Genomic DNA, 27,595 nt, shown 5'->3' with positions numbered 1-27,595 from the left:
ACACTAATTAGTGCAATGTAATTTAAAATGCAATGCAGTGCAGTATACAATACAGCAGACCGACATACAAAGTGGGATTAGTGTAGTGATACTAGAGGTACTTGTCTCATGCAGCTGACTAGGTAACAGGTAATACATGTAAGTGTATGCAGGATAAGCATTCATAAGCTTCAACTTCGAAATCATCAAGTAGATACACCCCATTGCTTCTGCACTAAGCCTTTGTTTTAGGAATTTTGTTTTTGTTTTTTGCCTGGATGCACTGTATAATGTGCTATCGATTCTCACATTACATTTATATTCCAGGATATATGTACTAAGGTTTGGGTTGTTGTTTTTTTTGTTTGTTTGTTTGTTTGTTTGTTTGTTTTTTGTGTGTGTACCCGAGGTTCTATATCCATTCTTCCTGAATCCATCCAGTAGATCATTTGAACTTTGACCTTCCACTATCAGCTGTTTTTCAGCCTTACTCTTTAGCAGTGAGTTTGATGATTTCAGTAGCTAGTTCCATGTCTGGATCAGGCTCCAGGAAAAAGTCTGGAATGAGAGGCTGTCCTGTGAGAGACCAGACAGAAAACAATGTATGACATCAGCATACATGTAGTTATGACATCAATTTAATATTCATGAATTTTGCTTTCTGTATTCAACATTGGCCTAGATGTCAAGATGTTATATGAAAATGATTATTTTCCGTCAACAGCAGCTGTCTGTATAATTAGTGTATTTTAACAGTACATTATATCTATATCAAAGGTATTAATTTCTAAAAGGCCACACTACCCAAGTAGTTGAAGGTAAACAATGCCACGTACATGTATCATATTCATGTGGGATAGATACATGACTGGTCTATACCGGAAATCATAGGGCTTAATCTGTAGTGTTTAAAAAGAAAATGTGATGTTAAAAAAAAAAAAATGAAATTTTGCAACTGTATACTTCTAACAGACATAATAACAAGTACATGTACAATGTATTAGGTTCATATTGCAATATACAGTACCATCATAACCCATTTAGTTTTATTTCTACACTGTGCATGCAAATCATAATATTGATGAGGGTATATATCCATTTCCCTTTTTAAAAATATTTTGGAGTGAAAATTTGAAGTCGTAAAGAAGACTGACCTTTGACACAAGCATACTGCTCAAGGTCATTGATTCCTTCCGCCCTGACAATGACGTCATCAACACAATAGTTGCCTGTGAAGGACTGGCTGTCTTTGGAGAGGATAGCGTACGCTGCATCAGCCATGATGTCAACAGACCGACAACCCTTTATGGTGGATTCATTCCATCCACCCAACATGTCCATGGATACAGTCCAGATGGCTAGGAAAGAGTAGGATTCAGCGATGGTCATAGTATGACTGATACTTCAAGATCCGATTAACAAACACTTTCTGGTTTAATCCACAATGATTAAGAGACTCATCCATCAAACGCGTTGCCAAGATTAGAAAACGATGATACCGGTTAGTTAAGCCAACAGCCATCTTTAAAATACCTACTGACAAAGTATTCTTGAGAATATACCCTGGTGAGTAAACAACCCATCTCTAACTCTGACTGTTGTCGGCTATTCTAGTAATCGACTTGAATGCATTCAGTTAACATTATTCCATGACCATGGCGCCCAAAAGTGAGTACCGGTACATTAAAATTAATACAGTTTGGCAAATTACACATGGTTTGGCCTACATATTCTTTGTCTGCATACGTATGTGGGATCATGCCAAATGAATATAAAATCAAAGTTCTGCAATCATTCCATTTCCTGTTTTCAATTTGAGATTACCAACACTCCTTGCGCTACTGTTGCACATATTGTAAAAGCGTTACATTATCGTGGTAAAAATACTGAAATACACACCAGTCCGTGGCCACAGGGCATTGACAGCAATCCCGTCTGCTTTGAACTCCTCGGCCATTCCCAGGACACACAGTGACATACCATATTTGGCCATGGAGTAGGCTATAATCAAAGTATGACATAATGATTGGCCAACTCTACAGAAGGTAGATGCAATTCGACTATGCATGATAATAGACAGATTTAATGTCAATGGGTTTGATTACTTGAGAATACTATTCATGGTATTCATATTATTCATACTATTCATAGTTTAAAAAGTGGAATGATTCAAGATATTGATGATCAGTAGGAATAAGTATGTACAATGTATACACATAAACATAGGCCTACACACACAATCATGTGTATATATACATACATATATATATATATATATATATATATATATATAATACATCATTAACATAAATGGGGCAAATTATGTTATCATCACAATAAAATCTTATATGTTATCACTGTATTGTCTTGCAAATGCCAAATAGATACATGTAATGATAATAATAATATAGATGTTGGGGTCTAAAAGTTGTTTGAATTTCTTTTTGTGTATGTTGGTTAATCATCTCACATAAAAGTAGATGTGTTTGCTGAATACTTCCAATGTCCTTAATTACATCTTTCTTTCTCTTTTTTTTTTGTGGTCAAATTACATTTTGAATGCCAGTTTTTCAATTTGAAAAAAAGAACAACAAAATTTTACACCAAGGTTTAAAAGTTTAATTTACGGTAGGTTTAAAAACGGTATTGTGTAGGCAATATTGTGATAAAACAATTAAATCATAACTACACGTGTATCTTGTCTTACCGACATGGCCCTTGAACCATTTTGGTTCAAAGTTCAGTGGTGGACTGATGTTGAGAATGTGAGGATTGGTTCCATTCTTCAGGTGTGGGAGGCAGACTTTGGAACTGTGATCGTGATATCATAATGACAACGATACAAGTCTGCCGCCCTCTAGGTGAATAATGAAACTTGTTTTCTTTTTAATGATAGACAACGCGTCACAGATTACAATGTACATGTAGAACAAGCTCTGGTCAAAATATTTTCAATCTTATCATTGCCAACAACGTTTGACTGTTTTCAGCTACGTTACATTCAACTCACTGCACATTACTTCACATAGAATACAGCCCACGGTTATTGTATTCGATGGATGTGGTTCATGTTGGGAGGCGCCCAATCAAAAGAGCATAAAGCATATCTCATCGAGTGATATTATTCGTCACTTGCTATGAATGCTTGGTTGATGGTTGGAATGAACTCATAACATAGAACACCTAAAACCAATGCCTTTGCAATCAGATGCGACCTCTGCAACAACCTTAAAGATCGATGATATAATAATGAGTTATCTCTCTTATTCCCCGTCTTTGATCCCTATACAATCATTTTTTTTTTTTCAGGAAATGATTTTAAATATTGGAAATACTGATACGTTGCTGTGATTTTGATATAACCTTGATATGTAAATTAATGTACCTGCCTTCTGCATTTGAAATCAGTATTTAACAATGATTAAAAACAAATAAAGAAACAAACAAACAAAGAAATGATCAGTCAAACCCTGCTCTCACCAAAGGTACGTGCCCCGAGCATTAATGGAGTTCAAGAGGTCGTATTTGTCCATGGATGTCTCAGCGGTGCCTGTATCGAAGGAAATAAGGTCTTAGATTAAACACTCAAACACACAAACACGCACAAAACAGCAATCGTTCATGCGATATACAATATACTTCCAGGTTTAATTGATGCTTCGAAAGACAACTATACAACTGCCATGGATTACGCTAGCTCCATTCCACTAGCAAGAACTGTTGCTAAATGGAATGGCTTTCGTTATTCTGATGTTTCGTTAGTCGAAAAATGAAATAAGTTTCCCTATCCGGAAGGTCCGTTGTTTCGAAACACACAAATTCCATAATATACCTAGATTCTCTTCGTTAATATGAAAACGTTAATATGAAAATGAAGTTGTGTTCGTTTAACTTAACATTTGTGTGTTATTCAGAAGACCCGTTATCATTCCAAAGATTCGTTATCATTCCGAAGGTTCCAGTCCGAAAATGAAATAAGAGTCCTTGTTTTGAAGGTTTGTTAGTCCGGAAAAGAAAAATGGCTTGTTCATCCGAAAGTGGTAAAGGTCCGTCATCAGTGGCGGATCCAGGGAGGACCGCAACCGGCGCACGCCCCCCCCCCCCCTTTATTTTTTGTTGAAACAAAAGAAATACAAAGAAAAAAAGGGGAGGGGTGCGTGCGCCCCCCCCCCCCCCCTTTAATTTTTTTAAACGCGCCCCTCTTTACGGAATTCCTGGATCCGCCCCTGGTCATACTAACGAACTTTTGGAATTACCAACCTTGATTCTTTTGCGGATCTGCAAACCTTCAGAATAAGGAACTTTTTGTTTTCATTTTAGGACTGAACCTTCGAAATAACGGATCTTGTTTTATTTTCAAATTGACAAACCTTCGAAATAACAAACCTTCGAAATAACTAACTGTAAGCGCTAAATGTCCACGTTTTTATCATATTGGATAAATATTATGTAGATTGTCAATGGTAACTCATTTACATATACAACGGAATGAGAAACACACTATTGTTGGCATGTGCTGCCGTCTTACCCACCATTAAATCATGAAGATCAAATTAAAAACTATTCCTATGGCTAAATCCACGAACCTGTAAGACTGACGATGCTGGCGTTGTTGACGAGGATGTCAATGCCACCAAAGGTTTTGACGGCCTTCTCGACCGCAGACACAACTTGGGATTCTTTTCTCACGTCTACCACACACGGCAGACACTGTCCGCCGTTCTTCTCCACTGGAATATATACAGTATATATGAATATATATATATATATATATATATATATATATATATATATATATATACATATACATATAATAATAAAAAAAATTATGTGTTCAATTTAATCGCCTCACACTGTATAGAGATATCAAAGTCAAATAGCAATTTAGAAACTTGTTCGTGTAATCCGCTGCATGGAGAAACGTGTGGTGCATTGTTGTCGCTTAGTATATGTAGTTATCGTTTTCATCACGCACAGATTTTGAGAAAGCTTGATTGTGGCAACGAAAAGGGAACCAAGGACAAACAAACAAACAAACAAGCTAAGAGACAAAGTATAAATAAATAAACAATAATAGTGCCATGTTTTATTTCCTACTCGAAGTCTTATATTATTGATAAGAAAAGATACTGCAGCAAACAATTATTATCCCTATCCATCACCCTTTATACGCAGGGCTTGTATTTCATACAACATTTATACAATGGAGGGGGGGGGGTTAACAATTCGAAACAAACAAACCTTCTTCAGCTGCAGTATAGATGGTTCCAGGAAGTTTTGGGTGTGGCTCTGAGGTCTTGGCTGCTATGACAACATTGGCGCCATCTTTGGCTGCCTTGAGTGCTATGGCCTTCCCAATGCCTCGACTCGCCCCGGTGATGAACAATGTCTTTCCAGCGAGTTTCCTGAAGGTTTCAAACATTTTTTGAGAGATAATTTGTTATATTACAAAAAAGTAAATGCTACAAAGCAACTCATAAACTTCAGAATGTTTCAAAATGGTAAAAAAAAAAGAGAATACGCAGGCTTCAACAGGTCTATATACAGCCATCAGTTTGATTTCGAGTTCGTTTCAAATCGAAACTATAGCTGAAAAAATATATATTATACATCCATAATGTATATATATTTGCCTCATGGCAGCAACTGCTATGGTACGATGATTCGTTTTCAATCACTTTTTGGCCTTTAGCACAATAAGGGGATTCGTGGAGACTTCTGATGCAAACATAAAAACGTGATTATGATTATATTTGTATATCAAAATGAAAATTTTAAACATTATATTTATCTATTCATTTTTCACACACACACACACACACATCATGTATGCATGCATATAATATATATATATATATATATATATATATATATATATATATATATATATATATTTATTTATTTATTTATTTATTTATACATGTATATTTATGTAAACTGGGTGAGTCCATAACTGTGTGTTATATATGGTGTTGCCGATCAAGTGCACCGTATAGTTGCTTTAAAACCAATCCCTCGGCCCTCTCTATATACTTGTAAAATTATGTTAATTGCGCAAACATTTCATACGGCATATTGGCATAAAACGAGAGATCGTGTCGAGTACTAGTACATGCATCCTCTTTCCTCCTGATTCAGGAGGTGACGATTTGTTATTGACGTCTCTTGACATACTAGTAGTGATTGTGTGACCTTACTGACCCAAACACTTCCAAATTCCAACGTTCATAATACCAACGTGCTGTTCAAGGTTTACGCTGTAAATAGATGGCCAATGTGGTCGATATTATCAGAAATGGACTTTGAATATGCTTCTTTAACATTATGTGGTAGATATTACCAGAAATGGACTTTGAATATTTTTCTTTATCATTTACTCGTGACCAACATATTAAGTCTCCACAAGTATGGAGCAAATGCAGTCATCATTTTGTCAGATATTGTAGGAACATGTTTACTTAATGATACAGTGCAAAATTGCCCAAAGTGCTAAAAGTTTTTGCTTAATTTGCATTTTCTGCTATAAGGAAATGTCAATCTTAATGAAGTCATTATTTTATGTGGACTAGCCAATTCATACTTTCTCAAACGTGTATGCTGATAAACATGTCTAAACACTCGCTTGGCTCTAGTACATGACGACAGATGGGATGGTAATGATTTAGAAATTCTCTCCTTAACTTTTCTTCAGTTCTCAATGGAATCACCCTATATAGCTATCAAATATAGAGATATTATTATTAGACAGATAAGACGGTTTAATGGAATTTGAAAAACGAAAATGTATAACCAAACAAATTTGTCCTTTAAAAGAAAAAGTTAAGGGCTTTTTACACTTGTAAATTTTTGCTTAGCCCCGGACCAACGGTGGGGCTAAGGGGGGGGCCTTAGCCCCACCGTTGGTACGGGACTATCCTTAGCCCACTTTCTGTTTACACTCGTTTTTGCCAAAGTGGGCTAGCCCCACCGATAGTACGGTACTATCTGGCCCTGCAAAATAGCAGGGGTTAGCACCGCAATTGCGGTGCCAAGCAAGTGAGTGTAAACAGAACGAAAAAATAATCCTGGGCTAAGCGACGGAGACGAAGTCCGACCCTCACTGACCAATCAGAAACGAGGTAATCAAGTGCTGCCGGTGCGTGCGTGTACGTGTACAGTACACAGCGTAATTATGAATATTCATGGGGTTTGGAAAGTCCGGGGCTAAGAAATACGAGTGTAAAAAGGTCAGTTTTCTCCTTAGCCCCGGACAAGAGATAGTACGGGACTAATTGGCGAGTGTAAAAAGCTGAAAAAATTGGTACGGGACTAACGATAGTCCTGGGTCAGAGAAAGTCCGGGGTTAAGAAACACAAGTGTAAAAAGCCCTTAAGACGCTCGTGCGATGCATTTGCGTACGATTTATTATCAAAAGACTGTGCTATTGGTGTTAATCGACTGCGATAGTCTCTTAATCAGCCATGATTTCAAATGTCTAAAAGCTCGTCAATCTGTTAAATTAGTACAGTAAACCAGTACATGCCTTGTTGCCATAAATCTACCTGTATTTTAATTAAGTTATTCATCTATTATGTGGCATGTGTGCTGTTGAAAAAGAACTGAAATTGCCTTTCTACCTAATCTTTATTCCAGGTCATAAGCCCTTCTTATTTACATATTGCATGTGTAGCTATCGTCTACTGACGCGTCTAGATAAAGCTGCTTCATTCTTTCCCTATTTCAAGATAGGTATTGTGATGCTTCCTTACTAATCTCACGAATATAAGGATCAAAATACGTTCACATGCAATGAATATATAACGTATTATCTCATCTGAAGTTCAGAAGTCGACTTTCATGCAGTAACTTCTTTGTAGATAGGGTTGTGAAATTCTGAAAAGATGATGGTATAGATAATAATTATATTAAATTCTTATGATTGATATGACAGTACATGTATCATTTCTGAGCAATCGATGGCACACAGACGACCAATCCAGAGATGTAGCTTTCATATTTAAATAATGTTTTTCTTCCGTTTTTTTAATAGATATTTTCGAATTCCGCTAACTAGCCAGATATACGTGACATTAATTTTTCAGATGAACAACTACGTAGCCCAGTTTACATTTCAGAGGAACATTCTATGCAGTGCATGTGCATTTCTAGATGATTTTGTAGCAGGGACAGTAGCAGGATCACTTCTGTGCAGCGTGAAGTACTTTGAGGCACTTTATTACCGGCTATGACCATAATACTACGTACGTCCTGTTACCATTGTGATATCGTATATGTAGGTATCGCATACGGTAACTACATGGTAAGACATTACAGAGATGTTAGCCCTCAAATCACCTGCTCTCTCTCTCTCTCAAAAAAAAAAGACGTATGCATGACCATGATAGCACATGGAAGCGCATGAAAGTAAGACTGTTAACTTACCCTGTATTAATCATTTTGGTAGGAATCAAGTAGAAGGATCTCCAAAGGCATATATCACACTGACTTATCACGACTGGCTCTGAAACAGGTCAAGTTTGGTTAGGAATCGTAAATGTGCACAGGCGTATATTTTCAAGTATCATAACCCTTTTTGTTATGTTAGCCATGCATGCGCCATATCCCTTTATTCACCGTGGCTCGGCAGTATATGTCTTTGAATTGATGTAAAATTATATGTACGCTACACAAAATCACATCTGCCTTTTTATGCCTTCTCTCTCTCTCTCTCTCTCTCTCTTTATTTTTTACTTTTCTCACAGAGGAATAGTGAGGCGTCGAATGTTCGTAATCCGAAGATGAAAACGATTATGTGGTTCGTTAATCCGGAGGTTCGTTATTTCGAAATTTCATAATTCCGAAAATGGCAAAAAAAAAAAAAGGTTCGCTAGTCCATAGGGAAAATCCGTTAATCCGAAAACGAAATAAGGTTCGTAACTCGTCATAAACATTTGACTTTACAATGGATAAAAATAATGATACAGATAAACATAAGAATGCAAACTAGCAAAAATACAAAGTTATGCTTCAGTTGACCAAAAAAAAAAAAAAAAAAAAAATGAGAGGTCCCCTAAAAAGCAAAAAGACACATGCGCATGTCTTCTTTTCGTTTTCGAATGAACGAACCTTATTTCATTTTCGGATTAAGGAAACTTTGGAATAACGAACCTGCAGTATAACGCGCCTTATTTCATTTTCGAAACAATGAAGCTTCTTAAAAACACCACAAAAGCGGTTAAAGGAACCCACTTTCATCATTTTTGGATTCACGAAAATCTATAGGTACATTGTATACGAATTTGTGCATTTCGAAATAACGAACATCACCTGATTATGAATTTTGGGTACAGTGCACGAAATAAGCGTCTTTTATAATTTGATTTGTTTAGGCTAGTGGATTCTCTGTGCACGAGTCAAAAAGGATAATTATAAAAATGTAGCAAGATTAAGTGCGTAATACACCTAATATTTACCATTTTAACATAGGCCTGCTGATGATGATTTTGAAGTAGGCAAGTAAAACCGCACGTTGATTCGTATGTTATCAATATAATACATAATAATGATAAAACGAATTTTGCCTTTGAATTACTTTTCACCATGCACCATGAGTGACTCTATACAGGGCCGGCGGAACAGGGGGAGGGGGCAGGGGGCTCGATCGGGCCCTCCCCCTTTTTTGAACCCTTACACATAGGAATACATAGCGATATGTCAGCACTTTGCCCCCCCCCCCCCCCCCCACCAACACAAACACACACACACACACACACACACACACACACACACACTTTCTTGTTTTACCTCGGGAGTGGCAGTACAAAAGAATACTAGTAGAAGAAAACTTGTTCACATTGGCTGACGTCCTCTCGCGGCGAGGGCAGGATGGATAGTCGTTTTATTTTGATGCATTTGCCGCATTAAAGGACAAGTTCACCTTCATAAACATAAGGATTGAGAGAATGTAGCAATATTAGTAGAACACATCATTGAAAGTTTGAGGAAAATTGGACAATCCGTTCAAAAGTTATGAATTTTTGAAGTTTTTGTGCAGTAACCGCTGGATGAGAAGACTACTGCAGTGTGTGAATAACTTAGATGTCACATGCGTACAACAATATAAGGAAAATATAAAGAGAATTTCACAAAATTTCATCTTTTGCAAAAAGTACACATTCCCCCGACTCGTTACCGACAAATGTTATGGGTAATATTATTCCCCCTGCCTTTAGAAAGAGTCAAGTCAAGTGCTCTTTGATTATGCGAAAAAAGTGAAAATATGTTGAATTTTCTTTACATTTTCTTTATACTGTTGTACGCATATGACTCACAAGCTGTAGTAGTCTCCTCATTCAGCGGTTCCAACACAAAAATTTTAAAAATTCATAACTTTTGCATCGATTGTCCAATTTTCCTTAAACTTTCATTGATGTGTTCTACTAATATTGTTGCATTCTCTCAATCCTTATGTTTATGAAGGTGAACTTGTCCTTTAACAAGCCTAACAAACACCATACATGAACTATACAAACTGCCATCATTGTGGTTAATAGCATACAGAGGCGGCCTTTCCTCCTTCTAGGGGCCCCCGTGAGTATAAGCAGAACTGTTTGGAGTATAACCTTCCCCAAGGGAAATCGAAACATTAGATCTGTCAAACCCTTCACTGAGGGATATGCCATCATGCCATGCTTGCCATATCTCACTCCATACAATCTCTCCGTCTGTTCTCTCTCTTGAGCTGTGTGCCTGCAATTTTAACTTCTATACTGTGATATCTTACAATGTTGGCGGACTAATAAATGTACATTATCCATGCACCAGAACAGAAGACAAAGAAAAGAAAAGAAAAAAAGACCTTCAAGCAATACAAGAAAAATATAGATGATCGAGTCATGTTTTGAGCCTGATCTTAAATTCACATGCGAATAGGAACACAGATCTGTTTCATCGTGTTCTTCTAACACTACATAACTGTGTAAGTGGTTCAGCGTTTAGAACACCCGATTCGGAGCTATTGCAGAAACCACCGTGAACAAGACAATGCATATTACACACACTTGGCTTGCCATAAAAACGGGGAGGGGTGGGGGTGGACAGTGAAAAGAAAATGTGCCATGGAGATTTTGGAGTGCCGAGTGCACGTTCGTTATCAACCGTCAAGTGTACATGTACAAGTAAACCTCGCGCTCGCGGCTGGCTAGTATGTTGACATCAATTCGCGTGCAACACACTTTGATCACTCAATCACGAAAAGCTGTATGCTGGTCGCCGCGCCGAGACACCGGAAGAGAAGAAATCACTACACGGAAATCCTTTGCACCACAAGTGCACCATATTCAAAATGTTTGACCTATGTTGCTTCAACAACCATCACAGAACTGCTATGGAATGGCATATTATATTGATTTTATGTATGCTTTTCTCGTTGACAGCAGGTGGCAATGTCTTTATTACCGCGACGGCTGGAGAGGGAAGCCACTACATGGCGGGCACTGCTGTGGGAGAAGCCCTCGTCCGACGCGGACATAACGTGACGGTTCTGATCGGTGATGCCTTTGAACATCGCGCTCACCATCCCATCCACTCAAAACTTTTCAAATTTGAAATATTCAAACATCCATTTCCTGCTGATGAGGTACACGCAAGAATGGAAAAGATATTCAGCCAGGCTTTCAAGCAGAGTTTCAATCTAGAACTGATTGCGAATTTCAGTGAATTATTCTCTCCATTTATTGAGGATTGTCGAGCGACTCTTGGAGATCGCGATCTCATGGATCGCCTGTCGCGCGCCAAATTTGACGTGACAGTCCTTGATACCACGTGGCTATGTAGCATTTTACTCAGTGAATACCTGAATACAACCAACATTCTCCTCAACCCCATGGCGTCCCAGTATTACATAGCAAATTTACTTTCAGGTGCACCTTTTCTTCCCGCTGTAATACCAGGAGGAATACTCGGATTACCACAACGTATGACCTTCCTCCAAAGGGTGTCCAATGTAGTCTCGTTAATAGTCTTAAAACAGTTATTCCACCTGTATGGGACTTTTATTGATCCACTGAGAGACGAGTTTGGCATACTTCAAGACAAATCTGTCTCAGATTACATGGCAAACTTTTCCCTTATTCTGATGTCAATGGATCCAGTGATGGATCTTATCGTTCCTTTCCCTCCTTCTGTCATTGAAGTCGGTGGATTGCTTACAAAGCCAGCTCAACAACTAAACAAGGTGAAATATCATTTCGCTTTTAGGGTAGTTCAAATCGTTTCTTGGTTGTTTGATTTGTTTTGTGGGGGAGGAGTCATGTAAATGTAGGACCCTATTTAGTTTAAGCAAGGAGGTTTAAGAGCTGGAGTTCCAACTGGCTGTAATTATTCAAACAGCTGCCATTTTTCTATTGATGCACAAAAGAATTCCACAGGTGCACTTGTGCCTTTGATGATCAGGGTTCAATGCCGCCGTCTTTTTGAGCAATCTGAAGATTCATTTTAAACTCTAACATTCTATCGTCTATATTCTGCTTGTTTATTTGTCAAATAGAATGAATGTTCTCTTAATGATAAAGCATATGAAACAAAAGTAAATCCCGTCCAAGATTATGCGCAAAAATGTAAACCTGAGCTGTATGTCGTGAAAATATCTGTAACTGTACCCCCACTACAAAGCTGATTTTATCATCTTTCCGATCGCTTCCGACAAATGAAACTGATATGGTGTAATTTTCGAGTATTGTTCTTTATACATCTATATGTTAGATTAGTGTAAAGTCATGTAAAAATGAGTAATTTTGATTTTCATTTCATCAATTTTTGTAAAATGTTTATTCGCACATCCCCGTGCCTGTGCTATTAATGTGCCGCTTGTTTTCTAAGAAGGGACGGCGAAAATCAATTATCATCATAAAGACATATCTTCCTTTGAGAGTGACGAGTCATGATGCAATGACACATGAATCAATTGTCTTCCTATCTGTGGGGCATCGCCAGTTTACCACGTACTTCAAATATCTTTGAGTGGCGGCATGAAACATGGGATCAAAGGAAATGAGACTGTTGTTACTCCATTTCTCAAACCTCTTTGGTTTAAGCGTAACTCGCTATCATGGCCTGCGTATAGAGGCAAAGACTTTATTGGCTCTCCAATTGCGAAAGAGTGATTTCAGAGACATTTCATACACCTGAATTTCATATCGAATATAAACCTTATTCGGAATCATGGTAAGCAATACTCATTTACTCAAAGTGTTCACCATACAATATATTCTTTGGGTATACTTGTGTTGGATAGGCAAGTTAGATTCTGTCAGCGCAGTGAAGGATGTAATATGCGATGAGTCATGAGTAATTGTCATAGACTTAAATGGACTATAATATACACTGTATATGAATTATGTCTGAAGGTATACTGTTTACCATTGGGCGCAGCCACTAAAAAAATGTTCGAGGTATCACATTTAATGCATATTTAGTGTAGTTTAGTTATATCACAAAATATTCTGTTACCTTATAATAATTTCGCAAGAAAGCCTAAAATATGAGATCACTATTTCTTCAATAAACCATAAAATGATAACCGTACATAGACGGTTTAGTCTAGAAACATTTTATTTCAACTATTGTTCACACTTTGTATATTTAACAATAATTACCATTGCTTACACTGATTCAGTTTTTTTATATTGATTGTTTTTGTCCCTAACTCACATTACTTTCAGAAGTATTTTGAAGCACTAAAGCTGGGTTTTTGTTGCATCTGCAAATGGTAAATAGTGCCTCTAATGCCTTGATAAATGGTTTATAGCTTAAAAAATAATGGTTATTATCTGTATTAGCTTAAGATTTAAAAAAACACGAAATTTCATAGTCTGTGACACGGCAGTTTAAATCATTTAGAAAGTAATGTTAATATTGACTACATTATAGTTTAAATTGTATTTTGCCTGTCAGTGTCTTTTCCCCATGTCCTCACACAGTGCATGACGCAATATCAACAAAAGAATAACGAACATAATAGTAAAAATGATGTGTGTACATATAAAATAGTCCATAGACAGAAACTTTGGACCCTACAATTCTCATAAAAAGCATTAACCGTTATGGGAACCCATAAGAGAGTGGTGTAATGTAAATTCAAAGTAAATCTATAGTTTCTCTGTGAAGATTAAGAATAACTTCTACTTTGGATAGTCTTTTTTTTTTTTCACGTGGAAGCGTTTCACACCCACAGTGTTTTACTTGGAAGTTGGGACACAATGGCCCGAATTCACGAAGGTGGTACAAAATAATGAAACCATGTTTAAATCATGGGCAAAAACCATGGAGCGCCAAGTGTCGCATGGAATAATTCGTTGCGAAATCAGTCATTTCGTCGGTGAAATGATTATTTTGTAACGATATGACAACATTCTGTAACTAAATGAACATTTCGTCCATGGTGATTTCGTTAACAAAACGGTTATTTTGTCAACGAAATGACCAATTTCGTAACGAAATATTCCTTGCGACACTAAACTTGGCGCTCCATCGTTTTTGTCCATAGTTTAAACCAAGGTTCAAACCATGGCTTCATTTCGTGAATACGGGCCAATGATTTTGAAATGAATAGAACACCTGGAAAGTAGACGAGCGGATAGCGCTGTGACGTGTTTTTGTATAGCGGGGACCCTGCACACTATGTGATTGTGAAAAATTTTTAAAGCTCAGTGTTTTTATGTGCTGCGCATAAATACACTGTAGGTGCCTTATAACCTAAAGTACGATCCATGAGTACGATGTACAAAATCAGGGAAGCAATTCTCGTGATAGGTGTGATAGTCTTCGGTTGTGTGTCGCTTTCATCAGGTGGCAATGTCTTCATTACCGCGACCGCTGGAGAGGGAAGCCACTACATGGCGGGCACTGCTGTGGGAGAAGCCCTCGTCCGACGCGGACATAACGTGACGGTTCTGATCGGTGATGCCTTCGAACATCGCGTTCACCATCCCATCCACTCAAAACTTTTCAAATTTGAAGTATTCAAACATCCATTTCCCGCTAATGAGGTACACGCACGAATGGAAAAAATAATCAGCCAGGCTTTCAAGCAGACTCTCAATCTAGAACTGATTACGAATTTCAGCGAAATATATTCTCCATTTATTGAGGATTGTCGAGCGACTCTTGGAGATCGCGATCTCATGGATCGCCTGTCGCGCGCCAAATTTGACGTGACAGTCCTTGATGCCACGTGGCTATGTAGCATTTTACTCAGTGAATACCTGAATACAACCAACATTCTCCTCAACCCCATGGCGTCCCAGTATTACATAGCAAATTTACTTTCAGGTGCACCTTTTCTTCCCGCTGTAATACCAGGAGGAATACTCGGATTACCACAACGAATGTCCTTCCTCCAAAGGGTGACCAATGTAGTCTGGTTTACTGTCTTAAAACAGTTATTCCACCTGTACGGGACTTTGATTAATCCACTTATAGACGAGTTTGGCATACTTCAAGACAAATCTGTCTCAGATTACATGGCAAACTTTTCCCTTATTCTGATGTCAATGGATCCAGTGATGGATCTTATCGTTCCTTTCCCTCCTTCTGTCATTGAAGTCGGTGGATTGCTTACAAAGCCAGCTCAACAACTAAACAAGGTGAAGTATCATTTCGCTTTTAGGGTAGTTCAAGTTGTTTCTGGGTTGTTTGATTTGTTTTGTGGTTGAAGATGAGATTGTCATGTAAATGTAGGACCCTATTTGGTTTTACGGAACTCGCTATCGTGGCCTGTGTATAAAGGCAATGTTTACATTGTTATTGGCTATCCAATTGCGAAAGAGTGATTTAAGAGACATTTCACACTCCCGAATTTTATATCGATCATAAACCTTATTCTGAATCATGGTAAGCAATACTCCTTTTCTCTCAAAGTGTTCACCATTTGATATATTCATTGGGTATATACTTGTGTCTAGGTAAGTTAGATTCAGTCAGCGCAGTGAAGGATGTAGTATGTGATGAGTCATGGGCAACTGTGGACTTAAATAGACTATGAATGTCATTATGTTTAAAGGTAAACTGTTTACCATTGGGCGCAGCCATATAAAAAGTTCGAAGTATTTAGTGTAATTTAGTTATATCACAAAACATTCTACCATATAAAAATTTCGCCAGAAAGCCTAAAATATAAGGAGATCACTATTTTCTCAATAAACCATATTATGATAACCGTATAGACGGTTTAGTCTAGAAACATTTTGTTACAAGTATTGTTCATACTTTGTATATTTAACAATAATTACCATTGCTTATACTTATTCATTTTTTTACATTGATTGTTTCTATCCCTAACTCACATTTAAAAACTGAAGCACTAAAGCAGTGTTTTTGTTGCATCTGCAAATGGTGAATAGTGCCTTTAATGACTTGATAAATTAATGGTGTAGAGCTTATTGTTATTATCTGTAACCCAAACAAACATAAAATCTCATAATCTGTGACACTGCAGTTATATCATTTACAAAGTGACGTTAATATTGACTTCCTATATAGTTTAAATTGTATTTTACCTGTCAGTGTCTTTTCCCCGTGTCCTGACACAGTGCATGACGCAATATCAAGAAAGGAATAACGAACATATTAGTAAAAATGATGTGTGTACATATAAAATAGTCCATATAGACAGAAACTTTGGACCCTACATTTTTCATAAAAAGCATTAACCGTTATGGGAACCCATAAGAGAGTGGTGTAATGTAAATTCAAAGTAACGCTAGTTTTTCTGTGAAGATTAAGAATAACTTCTACTTTGGATAGTCTTTTTTTCACGTGGAAGCGTTTCACACCTACAGTTACTTGGAAGTTGGGACAGATTTTGGAATGAATAGACCGCCTGGAAAGTAGACTACGCATGGATAGCGCTTTGACGTGCTTTATCATACAGTGGGGATCCTGCACACGATGTGATTGTGAAAGATCACTGTTTTATGTGTTGCGCATACGATGCTTACATAACTTTGATACAACCATAAGTACGATCCATGAGTATGATGTACAAAATCAGGGAAGCAATTCTCGTGATAGGGGCGATAGTCTCTGGTTGTGTGTCGCTTTCATCAGGTGGTAATGTCTTTATCACCGCAACCGCTGGAGAGGGAAGCCACTACATGGCGGGCACTGCTGTGGGAGAAGCCCTCGTACGACGCGGACATAACGTGACGGTTCTGATCGGTGATGCCTTCGAACATCGCGCTCATCATCCAATCCACTCAAAACTTTTCACGTTTGAAATATTCAAACATCCATTTCCCGCTGAGGAAGTGAAGAATAGACCAGATGCAGCTGTAAAATGTGCTCTTGAGTGGCGTATTGAGTGGTATCTGTTAGTCAACTTTTCTAATTTCATCTCTCCTTACATAGAAGACTGTCGCTCCACTCTGGGAGACAAAGATCTTATGGATCGCCTGTTACGCGCCAAATTTGATGTGACAATTCTCGATACCACGTGGCTATGTAGCCTGTTACTCAGTGGATACCTGAATACAACCAACGTGCTCCTCAACCCCATGGCGTCCCAGTATTACGTGGCAAATTTGCTCTCAGGAGCACCTTTTCTTCCGGCTGTAATACCAGGACTGTTTGATTTTCCACAGCGTATGACCTTCCTCCAGCGAGTTTCCAATGCAGTGTCGTTGGTTATGGTGAAGCGGATGTTCTATTGGTATGTTAGCCTGGTTGACCCCTTGAGGGAAGAGTTTCACCTCATGACAGACAAATCTATGGTAGAATATTTAGAAAACATTCATCTAGCTCTTATGGCCATGGACCCAGTGATAGACTGTATTGTTCCTTTCCCACCATCCGTCATCGCAGTTGGCGGACTTCTTACAAGGCCAGCTCTACCGGTAGAAAAGGTATCAAATATTGGGTTATCCATTGTTATTTAAGCAAGATGAACAAACCACAGGGTAGGAATTATATAGCCGTAGCTATGTTGAAATCCCTCTTTTTTTGCAAAACATTTTTGATTAAGAGAAATACATTGTATTTCCGTAACTACAGAACAAAATGATAAACGTTTTGTAACAGTATGCATCGTGGTTCAAACGTTTTTATTGCTCTGTCTCAATGTCTCGCTATATGCTCGTGAGCTCACTATAGTGACTGCTTGAGAAAAACTGACGGCCATTTAACCCTCTTCTTGCCACATTGATTTCCAGGCCATGAGTGTGAAGGTTTGACCCATTGGCACAGAAAGAGGTACACTGTAAAAACATCGGTGTTAGATTTAACACCACGAGTGTTAAATCTAACACCGATCAAACTTCAATAGAGGACCACACCCACAGGTGTTAAAAATGCACTGTGATGGTGTTGAAAAGTGTTCACCTGACACTTAGTGGTGTTAATTTGACACTGTACCTGGTGTTATTTTGACACTGTACTGGTGTTAATTCAAAAATGACACCACATGGTGTTGATTTGATATTTGTTGGTGTTAATATCAATGGTTTAACACCCGTCCAGCTTCAATAAGAGACCACACCAGCTGGTGTTACTTTGGTGTAAATTCATTTTCACATTTTTTCAAAAATCTAGTATTTTAATGTAAAATTCTTGATCGTCTTGTTTGAATTAAAAATCAACAAGAAGTGCAGTTACTAAGAAACTCTTCAAAAAACAGTTTAAAATTAGGAAATGACACCCGGTGGTGTTAATCTAACACCATAAATGAGCACCGAAAATTTAACACCAGCTCGGTGTTCACTATTCAACACTGGACTTTTTGCAGTGTACTCGGTGATATCGGTGTTACTTATTTGTAACACTTCCCTGATAGACGTGGGGCAAAGATCACGAGCGTGTACATTAAACATCACGTGCTTTTGATTTACTGATACTGATGTGTCATAGTTCAGTTAAAGCTCCATACATGTATGTCAAATTTCGATGGGGAATATTTTAAGCGATAGTAAGCAATTGCTATGTACACACTGAGTATTATGTCTTCTATAGGCCTACTCTCCCTCCCCACTCTGACAAGAATCTCACGTTAGGTCTATGTGAATACGAAACCATTCAGTCAACATGTGGATGATACAGATGAGAGATTCTTTGCTATATAATATAATATATGGTATGTTTATTTACACCATCAGGAAATTAAGCCCCTGTTTATCACTATTTTCCTGTTTAGCGACACAGACATGTTAAAAAAGGGATACAAGTCATGTTATCATGCATTTCCAAAAGCTATAATTCCATTAGATTAATGATAAAAGGGGTCGATTGCAAAAGCATTAGCGAAGAATGAAGAAAATAACGTCTTTGACAAAGCTTCTTATAACTTTTAATAAGTCAAATCTCAACAGGCATCTTCTATGATATGGATTGTACGTGTGTTTGTGTGTAGTGTGTGTGCTATGGAAACCCTGAACACCCCAAGCATGTCAAATGAAATTTCCAAGCAGGGAAGTCATGCATGTAATAATGAGGATTCTTCGTGGTGTACTCTGTGCACATCGATGTATGGTAATCTGCTACTATAATCCTTCCGTGGATAGTTATTATTATAGCCTATACGCAAGCACCTAAAACAGTCTTTCGGTTTGCCTACAGGCTGAACACATTTTAACAATGTACTTATACTTTGTCTTCACTGGAAGTGGTTTATATTGTCTTATCAAGTGGTATGGTATTGAGACAGTGGTGCTTATCGTCTTATGTGACTATCGTCTTCAGTGCCAACATCGTCTTAAAGAGGTATACTCTCTCGAGAAAAGAAAATGAGTGGAAATGTTCACTCTTGACTAAAGTGGACAATAGAAGTGATATCCACGTGATTTGAATATCGCAATATGGAAATTTCTTTCTTTTGCATAATTTGCGTTTCCACGGTTGTCCTGGTTGTCGGATGAGTGGCTAATATTGTGATCTCATGAATTCATGCCTATGTGGGATCCGTTTTGAACGACATTAGTTGCAGTAGTATAGTGGCAATGAACATGATAGGCCCTATAAAAATGTGCGTGTGAATTTCGGCTTATGCCCTGACCTTGTTTGATCAAAGCGAGTAAGCAAACAGTGTGGCCGGGCAGTGCAAAAATAGCTTCCGTATAACACGTGCGGGAAAAGCGATCGAAGCACTAACAGTGGGCCCTACGTGAATTAGCTGGAAGCCTTTCCCTGTCGGAGATTAGTGTAATAATTATACACATCGCGTAATTTTGATGATTGGCGGCAAATTTTCAGTCACAATGGGGGTAAGAATGATACGGACGGATCGACATGAAGCCATATTACTTGTCTTTGCCTCTCTTATTGCTGGTGTTTTACCCTTCAACGTGTTCATAACCGTAACTTACGGTGAGGGTAGCCATTACGTCTCGTCCACAGCTATCGGCGAAGCCCTGGTGAAGCGGGGTCACAACGTCACCTACCTGATTAGCAATGCATACGAGTACCGTGCAAGACATCCTGTACACTCCAAACTCTTTCGCTACGAGATCTTCAACCACTCCGTTCCCGTGGAGAAGGTGTACAGACGCACGCGTGAGATTGCAGCCTTTGCCTTCCAGGCAGATTTTAACACCGATCTCATTTTATCCCCGTCGAAATGGCTAATGCCATTAGTCTGGGACTGTCGGGCGGCTCTCAGCGACGAGGCGCTGATGGGAAGGTTACGTGATGCAAAGTTTGACATCACTATCGTTGATATTACATGGGGATGCAGCATCCTTTTAAACGCGTATGTTGGCACTCCAACCGTTTTCTATAATCCTCTAGCTTCCCAATACTCCGTAGCAGAACTCGCCGGTGCACCATTCATGCCTGCAGTCATCCCCGAAGGCCTCTCTGGCACTCCACAGAGGATGAACTTTTGGCAGAGACTCAAGAGTTTGATCATAACCGTTTTGGCCAGGTACTTCATCATGGAATATTTTGTGGGAATTGCCAATCCCCTTCGTCATGAGTTCGGTATAATGGAAGAACAGACGATGACAGAGTTTTTAGAAAAGTCTGTACTGACGTTGACAAACTCCGATCCTGTGATCGATTTAGTGGCCCCGATGCCTCCATCAGTCATTGAAGTTGGTGGCCTGTTGACAAGGCCTGCCAACAAATTAACTCGGGTACGTATCATTAAAGTCTCAGCTAGGGTTCTCCATAAGAAAGTGTACTAAAACATAAAGAAGAAATACGTCACCTCTGGTTTTATAATGCTTTTGCGAACAAACCCAAACACACATATGCATGTAAACTGCATGGTAATATAAGATAAGGACCTATTAGAACAGTACATACACTGTATATATATATATATATATATATATATATATATAGAGAGAGAGAGAGAGAGAGAGAGATAGAGAGAGAGATATATATAAATCTCCTTGATAGTGACATATTTTATATTTTGTTGATTAGATGCATGCGTAGTTCATGCATAATAATAAACGCACCTATCATTCGTGTGCATACGGAAGTCACGTGGAAGTAATACGGGGAACTAATGTACATTTTGTTACCGTTAAGTCTGCCAGACGACTGTTGAGGATACATGCAGTTTGTCATAGCAGACAACCCACAGACTTTATTCTGAATAGTAAAAACAAAACCATCGAATTTGAAAATCTATTCCTAATAATGATTCACAAACAGTCCACGACGTCAGCCGATACATTCGTCAATGATACCAGTATAAATGCAGTGAGCAAAAATGAAATAATACATGTAACTCACTATTTAGTGAGTGTTGCTAAGAGCCAGTTGGTTGATCGTAATCTGAGGCCTATAAAATATGCAGACAGCAGATGCAACGTTTGGGGTTTTTTCAGTTGATAGTTTTGTTTATAGTAAAGAAACCATAAGTATGGCCTGGTCGATATGAAGCATTGCGAAATAGGAATGTCGCAAAGTTTGATACTTTCGCATTAAAGGAAGTGAAAATCACTTTCTATATGAGAGAATACTATAAATCTTTGTGAGAAGGTAGTTTTTGAAAGTTTGGAGCATCCATTTTACATTGGTTTGAGTTTTGAGCGACAGTATAGGCCTAACACGTAACAGTCACAGCGATTAACGGCGCAAGAATGTGTTATGGACAGGTTTGTTATTTCGGTCGGTGTGTGTGGACACAAAAAAGAACAGTAGTGTGTACGCACAACATCTAAAAAAGTGTTAAACTGTACAGCACTAAGCTGAATGGCAATACATTATGTTCGTATACCTGCAAAATGTAAGATTTTCGTCATTCCATATAAAGTCTACATGAGAAACATTGTACACGCTTGAGCAAACAAATTTCAGGGAAATAATGCCCCGTAACAACGGCCACAAGATTAGTTTTCATTTCCTTCAGTTACCATCGTAACACTCAAAATAGCAAGTAAGTGTGTGTGTGTGTGTGTGTGTGTGTATGTGTGTGTGTGTTTTAGTAAAGAAGCTCTCTTTGCCGCCGACGTATGTTTCAAATAAAAAGATAAACAACGATAGATAAACATAATTTTTGTCCGCAATTCCCAATAAGTGATTATACAGTTTATAACCCCCTTTCTCTCTCTCTCTCTCTCTCTCTAGAATTATGGAAGAATATGATTTGCGGTAAAAAAAACCCCAAACAACAGTAGGTCAGAAAAAAATGGATAGAAAACAATGCGAACATCATAGCAGGGCTAAATGCGTTTGCCGATATGATACTAAGCTCTTGATTTCTTCTTTTCTTTTTTGTTCATGGGTTTTCGTTGGTTGTTTGTTTGCTTCGTTTTTGGATTTTGTTTGTTCATGTTTGTGTGTGTGTGTTTTTGTTTTGTTGTTTTGTGTGGGGTTTTTTGTGTGTAGGAGACATTGAAATACTGTATAAAGTTAGGGAAAAGGTTGAACTTTGCACAACGCTCATTCTTCAGACATTTTGGGAACAAAATGTAAAATTTTTCAGCGTCGTCACGAAAAGCATAATACGACATTTTACTGGTTAACTGACTATTGTCTAATGATAATCATTAGAAATGATCTTAGTTGACAGGAATCAGTGATATGAAGTATCACACTGTATAGTAATACTTTATTCACCTCTTTCGCTGTGTGTGTCCTGTAGAATGGTAAATTGTATACATATCAATACGTACGCACATTTTTTTTAATCTCTTCTCGCATCTCCTTTCCAAATCGGAACATTTCCTTTAAAGGGGACCTTTAAATATATATATATATATATATATATATATATATAAGTTATAAATGTACTGAGTACAGAGTTTCAGAATTTATAGAGACTGGAATGAGGAATGATAATGTTCTCAAAATTTGTAACATTGCAATGAACGAGGATGGTAACATGGCAGCCTCACCAGAAGAACGCATGAGTTGGGGCTCCAGGAAGCAGCGCAAAATAAGGGGGCACGAATAGATTGTACACAAGTGAAGTTGTTAAGCAACCAGTTTTGTAATGGAATAATATTACATTTATACATTTCTTAAATATGTGAGGCTTCTGAGTCATCACGACTGTTCAATGTAATTTGTTTAAGATTTTCAGATTATTGGTATCTCTATACTCAAGGGCCACAATAATTTGAATTAAATACCACAAGTCTATACATGGAACTTCTGATTTATGTACTACATGATTACGAAAATCGTCTGGAATGCCCCCTTTGAATCGTCGCTTTCTATTCTTTGAACCAATTCTCCTGTAGGAACTCGATGACTTCATGAATAGTGCTGGCGATGAGGGCGTCATTGTGTTCTCCTTGGGGACATACGTCAAGGCCATGCCGCAGCGATACAACGATCTTTTCGCCTCCGTGTTTGCGAGACTTCCGCAGAAAGTGGTGTGGCAGCTTCCTGACGGGACTCCGACAAAACTTGCAGACAACATCAAGACCATGGAATGGCTGCCTCAAAATGATCTCCTTGGTAAAGTCACTCTTCTGACTTGATGCTTTATTATTTACGCTTTTCAGCATAAGTATCATGTGTAGTGATTCTGTGTGATTGGCACACACCTATAGAGAAACTATTGTTCCGCACATAAATCTATATACGCAGATCGATTATATTATAGTTGATTATTCCAAAGGTTCAATAATCCGAAAATGAAATAAGGTTCGTTAGTGCGCGCCGTCTCTATACATTTTCGAATTGATGAACCTTATCATATTTTCATTTTAATCATATAATACTTTGAGTACATCTGCATGATGTATGCATAAATATACAAACACGTTTGAGCATTAATTGGCCCAAGTGTAGAATGAAGCAGAAACGACAGAAATGATGTCGTGGGCGCGTTTTAAGAATGTTTGCGATTACAATCTCATTTTAAGCTGCAATAGTTGCACTTCAAATTGTGCATGGTGAAAACTTATTCACACGGCACTTGGTGATTGAATATCTTTATATCTATTGCAACAAAAATTCTTGCATCTGCCGATAATGTAAACCCCCTTTATGAAATGGTCCTTTGGGAATGCATGTTTCATTTCCGTTAGAAATGCACCTGCCCTGAAATTAGTATTAAAACTTTGAAAGATTTTTTAACCTTTCTTTGCGTAGGCCTGTAGCGCACACACTGATGATCTGAAGCCACGGTGTGTTGTGAGGTAGCGACAAGAAACGTCTTGCACACATTAATACGTTTACCCATCTCTCATCGCAAATAAGTCGAATAATGATTATTGTATTTACAGGTCACCCCCAAACAAGGCTTTTCATGTATCAGGGCGGTAACAACGGTTTGTACGAGGCCTTATACCACGGAGTACCCATCGTGGTGCTACCAGTGTTTTCCGATCAGCTGAGTGTAGCAGCTAGAGTGACGGAAAAGGGAATGGGCGTGTCACTCAGTATCCACTCCATCACTGCAGAGAATTTGGAGGCGGCTATTAACACTGTCACCCAAAACAACACGTGAGTGTACTAGAACAAACCAGGGCACCTTTTCAGCAAAGTTCTCAGCCCTGACAAGTTGTCAGTCTGACAATTACCGTAGTAACGGTCCGTGACCGAACTTCTCAGCCAATCAAAACCAAGGATTTTACTGGAATTATCAGAGACTGACAACTTGTCAGGGCGAACAACTTTCATGAAACAGTGCCCTGGGCTTAGTCGGAGCTGGTAAACTTGCGCATCACCTTAGCACTTCCCGACGCTTTTTAGCTCACCTGATGGGACCTAAATTGTACATTTTTATCTTCTTCTTGAGAACCCCATGACCCATTTTCACCAAACTTGGCAGGTAGCATCCCTAGGGGGTTAAGGATCTCAATTTGTTGAAATGGGCACCATGCCCCACCCAGGGGGCCCCCAGGGGGCCCAAACCCCCCCCCCAAAAAAAGGAATCTTTAAAAATCTTCTCTAGAATCAGAAACTATGCTCAGAGCTAAGATAATACTATGAGTGAGTACATTAATGACTGTAGTTCCAAGTTTGTTCATAGCAGATCCAGGGGTGCCCCTCTTGGGGGCAGGGGGGGGGGGGGGGGGGTTGGGAAGGTCCAAATAGGGACCTGAATTGTACATTTTCATCTTCTTCCTGAAAACATCATGATGGATTTTCGTCAAACTTGGCAGGTAGCATCCCTAGGGGGTCAGGATCTCAATTTATCAAAATGGGCACCATGCCCCACCCAGAGGGCCCCAGGGGGCCCCAATCCCCCCAAATTAAGGAATCTTTAAAAATTTTGGCATTTATTGTACATTTTCATCTTCTACTTGAGAATGCCTGGTCAAATTTTGGTAGAGCTGTGAATAATTTAGATTAGTGACTGCGTGAAAGGTGAACTTGCGATACTCAGGTGAGCGCTATACCCGCGGGTCTCTTGTTTTATACAGGTGTATAAAATTGCAGTCGAAACTCGTATCCTCCGCCGTAGTTTGTGTCCTTGAAGTTACATCGTATTAGATGTGATTGCTGCTTTCAATGAAAGTCAAATAGCGTCAATGAGTAGCATATCAAACTTACAGCCATATTATTTTTTTTTCTGGAGGCGCACCCAGTCAGTCATTTATTATTGTATCACTGTATCACACGTACTTTTTTTCATTGTGTATGAATAGCACCAATGCGCTTAGAAACACCAGTATAAAGCGCCATATAAATGCAATTATTATTATTATTATTATTATTATTATTATTATTATTATTATTATCATTATTATTATTATTATCATTATTGTTATTATTTCTCTGATGCCAACATACATGATGCCATGTGGTGCAGTTTTTTTTTTCATGTCATTAGGTACAATGTATTGCAAACTCTAGAGTTTGTTGGATTTTTTAAGACTCTGCATTGTGCATAATGCCTTATTTCGATGTGTGTGACTTACGGACAAGAACTGATTCAACTTTCAACTTTATTTTCAGAAGGGCTTTTTAGAAGGGCATCTGTTTTTTTCAATGTCCATTTTTAGGCTTTTGTGTGTGTTGTGACCAGGCAGTGCAATGCGATATTATCATATGGTATAACTTCATTTGTTTTGTTTGCCATTATGCTGGTCATACTTATCTCCCATGTAGGTACATGAAAACGGCAAAGCGACTGTCTGCAATCTACCGCGACCGGCCACAGTCCCCTGCTGATCGGGCTGCCTTTTGGGTGGAACATGTCATGAAATACGGTGGGAAAGACCTACGCTCACCCGTCAAAGATTTGAACTTTGTGCAACTTTACCTGATAGATGTCTATGCTTTCCTTTTCACCTGCTTTCTGCTTTTTGTCGTCATATTTTACTACACGTGCAAATTAACCTGTCGTTGCTGCAAACTGACATGTAGACGTATGATAAGTAGTAAGCCCAAACAGGACTGAGGCAAAATAAAAAGAACTAGAAAAACAACAACAACAAAAAAAAAACTCACTTCACCATTAAGTGCTGTTTGGTAAGACACAGACACCTTCTATTAGGACGCGCGCAAAAGCACATCCTCCTTTCCATCCTGCCCTAATCTGCGCAGATTACACCTCAAAGGTCGCCAAAGGCAGATCAAGGTTTTACCCCTTGACAAAATTGTACACGTTCAGCATAATTATCTTCCCTTTCTGTCTGATGATAAATAATTATTGTTATTTTTCTTTTAAAAAAGATATCCAGAGCATGATATTCACTGAGAAATGGAACTTAGATAATGTGACACTGTGGTCATTTCACTCATAATGATATAATGAAGCTCAGGAGTTTTCAAGATTTCCACTCGACAGTTGCTCGAGCATCGTCAAAGCCACTCTCTTTTGAAGTGGCCTCATCCCTTGTTAGATAGGGTATAATGACATTCAAATTGTATATCTCGTTGGCCCGAACATAGATTTTCATTGATTTTGTGTATAGCGTGTACTTTCTTTCATCTTCATCACCATTAGCATCATCTTAATTATCTCTTTTCATACATCGCAAAATACACGGATGTTTTGTGATGTTTTTATTGATATTAGAAAAAAAAAACCGGATTGAAAACGGTGCGTAAGGATCCTACCAATTTGAATTGAAAAGATATGTCTTGAAAGATGTCTGCCATTGATTTAAATGTCAATGTGTCTGCCATTGATTTAAATGTCAATGTGTCATTTCAAGGGATTCGAGCCTATTACATTTTTCGGGTATAATTCCTGGCAACTTCTATACCAAAGAAATGAATCAAGCAATATTTT

General features: G+C 38.3%; 3 protein-coding genes across 4 annotated transcripts; 2 read left to right on the top strand and 1 right to left on the bottom strand.

Moving 5' to 3' along the window:
- Positions 1 to 466: 466 nt before the first annotated feature.
- LOC139733938 (hydroxysteroid dehydrogenase-like protein 2) lies at positions 467 to 8,414 on the bottom strand. The gene is made up of 8 exons (XM_071644751.1): positions 8,401 to 8,414; positions 5,221 to 5,384; positions 4,566 to 4,709; positions 3,460 to 3,529; positions 2,687 to 2,790; positions 1,879 to 1,980; positions 1,134 to 1,337; positions 467 to 555 (listed from the first exon to the last, which is right to left on the bottom strand). The coding sequence occupies exons 1-8, from the start codon at positions 8,412 to 8,414 to the stop codon at positions 467 to 469; spliced, it is 891 nt and encodes a 296-aa protein (XP_071500852.1).
- A 2,878-nt stretch (positions 8,415 to 11,292) lies between these two features.
- LOC139733937 (UDP-glucuronosyltransferase 2B23-like) lies at positions 11,293 to 14,904 on the top strand. The gene is made up of 2 exons (XM_071644750.1): positions 11,293 to 12,193; positions 14,806 to 14,904. Exons 1-2 carry the CDS (start codon positions 11,303 to 11,305, stop codon positions 14,902 to 14,904), a joined length of 990 nt encoding a protein of 329 aa, XP_071500851.1. The 5' UTR covers positions 11,293 to 11,302.
- A 21-nt stretch (positions 14,905 to 14,925) lies between these two features.
- LOC139733946 (UDP-glucuronosyltransferase 2C1-like) lies at positions 14,926 to 27,303 on the top strand. 2 transcript variants are annotated; one of them, XM_071644760.1, is made up of 4 exons: positions 14,926 to 15,602; positions 23,643 to 23,862; positions 24,636 to 24,855; positions 26,467 to 27,303. In XM_071644760.1, the coding sequence occupies exons 1-4, from the start codon at positions 15,018 to 15,020 to the stop codon at positions 26,756 to 26,758; spliced, it is 1,317 nt and encodes a 438-aa protein (XP_071500861.1). In that variant the 5' UTR covers positions 14,926 to 15,017; the 3' UTR covers positions 26,759 to 27,303. The 2 variants fall into 2 exon arrangements, with proteins under 2 accessions (XP_071500861.1, XP_071500860.1); XM_071644759.1 differs by lacking the exon at positions 14,926 to 15,602 and adding an exon at positions 19,995 to 21,077.
- The last annotated feature ends 292 nt before the right edge of the window (positions 27,304 to 27,595 follow it).

The sequence above is a fragment of the Diadema antillarum genome, unplaced genomic scaffold (genome assembly GCF_040938485.1).
Source record: "Diadema antillarum isolate AM-2024a unplaced genomic scaffold, OU_Dant_1.0 seq00000506_RagTag, whole genome shotgun sequence".
Classification (NCBI taxonomy): Eukaryota; Metazoa; Echinodermata; class Echinoidea; order Diadematoida; family Diadematidae; genus Diadema; species Diadema antillarum.
This window is presented reverse-complemented; position numbering and strand designations above follow the sequence as displayed.

Coding starts and splice junctions, on each gene's coding strand:
- LOC139733938 (XM_071644751.1), bottom strand. Junction 1,981..2,686: donor ATGGTTCAAGGGCCATGTCG/GTAAGACAAGAT, acceptor CTTTGATTATAG/CCTACTCCATGGCCAAATAT. Junction 556..1,133: donor GCAGTATGCTTGTGTCAAAG/GTCAGTCTTCTT, acceptor GGTCTCTCACAG/GACAGCCTCTCATTCCAGAC.
- LOC139733937 (XM_071644750.1), top strand. CDS start 11,303: ATGTTTGACCTATGTTGCTTCAACAACCATCACAGAACTGCTATGGAA. Junction 12,194..14,805: donor CAGCTCAACAACTAAACAAG/GTGAAATATCAT, acceptor CGCTTTCATCAG/GTGGCAATGTCTTCATTACC.
- LOC139733946 (XM_071644759.1), top strand. CDS start 20,175: ATGATTGGCGGCAAATTTTCAGTCACAATGGGGGTAAGAATGATACGG. Junction 21,078..23,642: donor CTGCCAACAAATTAACTCGG/GTACGTATCATT, acceptor ATTCTCCTGTAG/GAACTCGATGACTTCATGAA. Junction 24,856..26,466: donor ACTGTCACCCAAAACAACAC/GTGAGTGTACTA, acceptor TCTCCCATGTAG/GTACATGAAAACGGCAAAGC.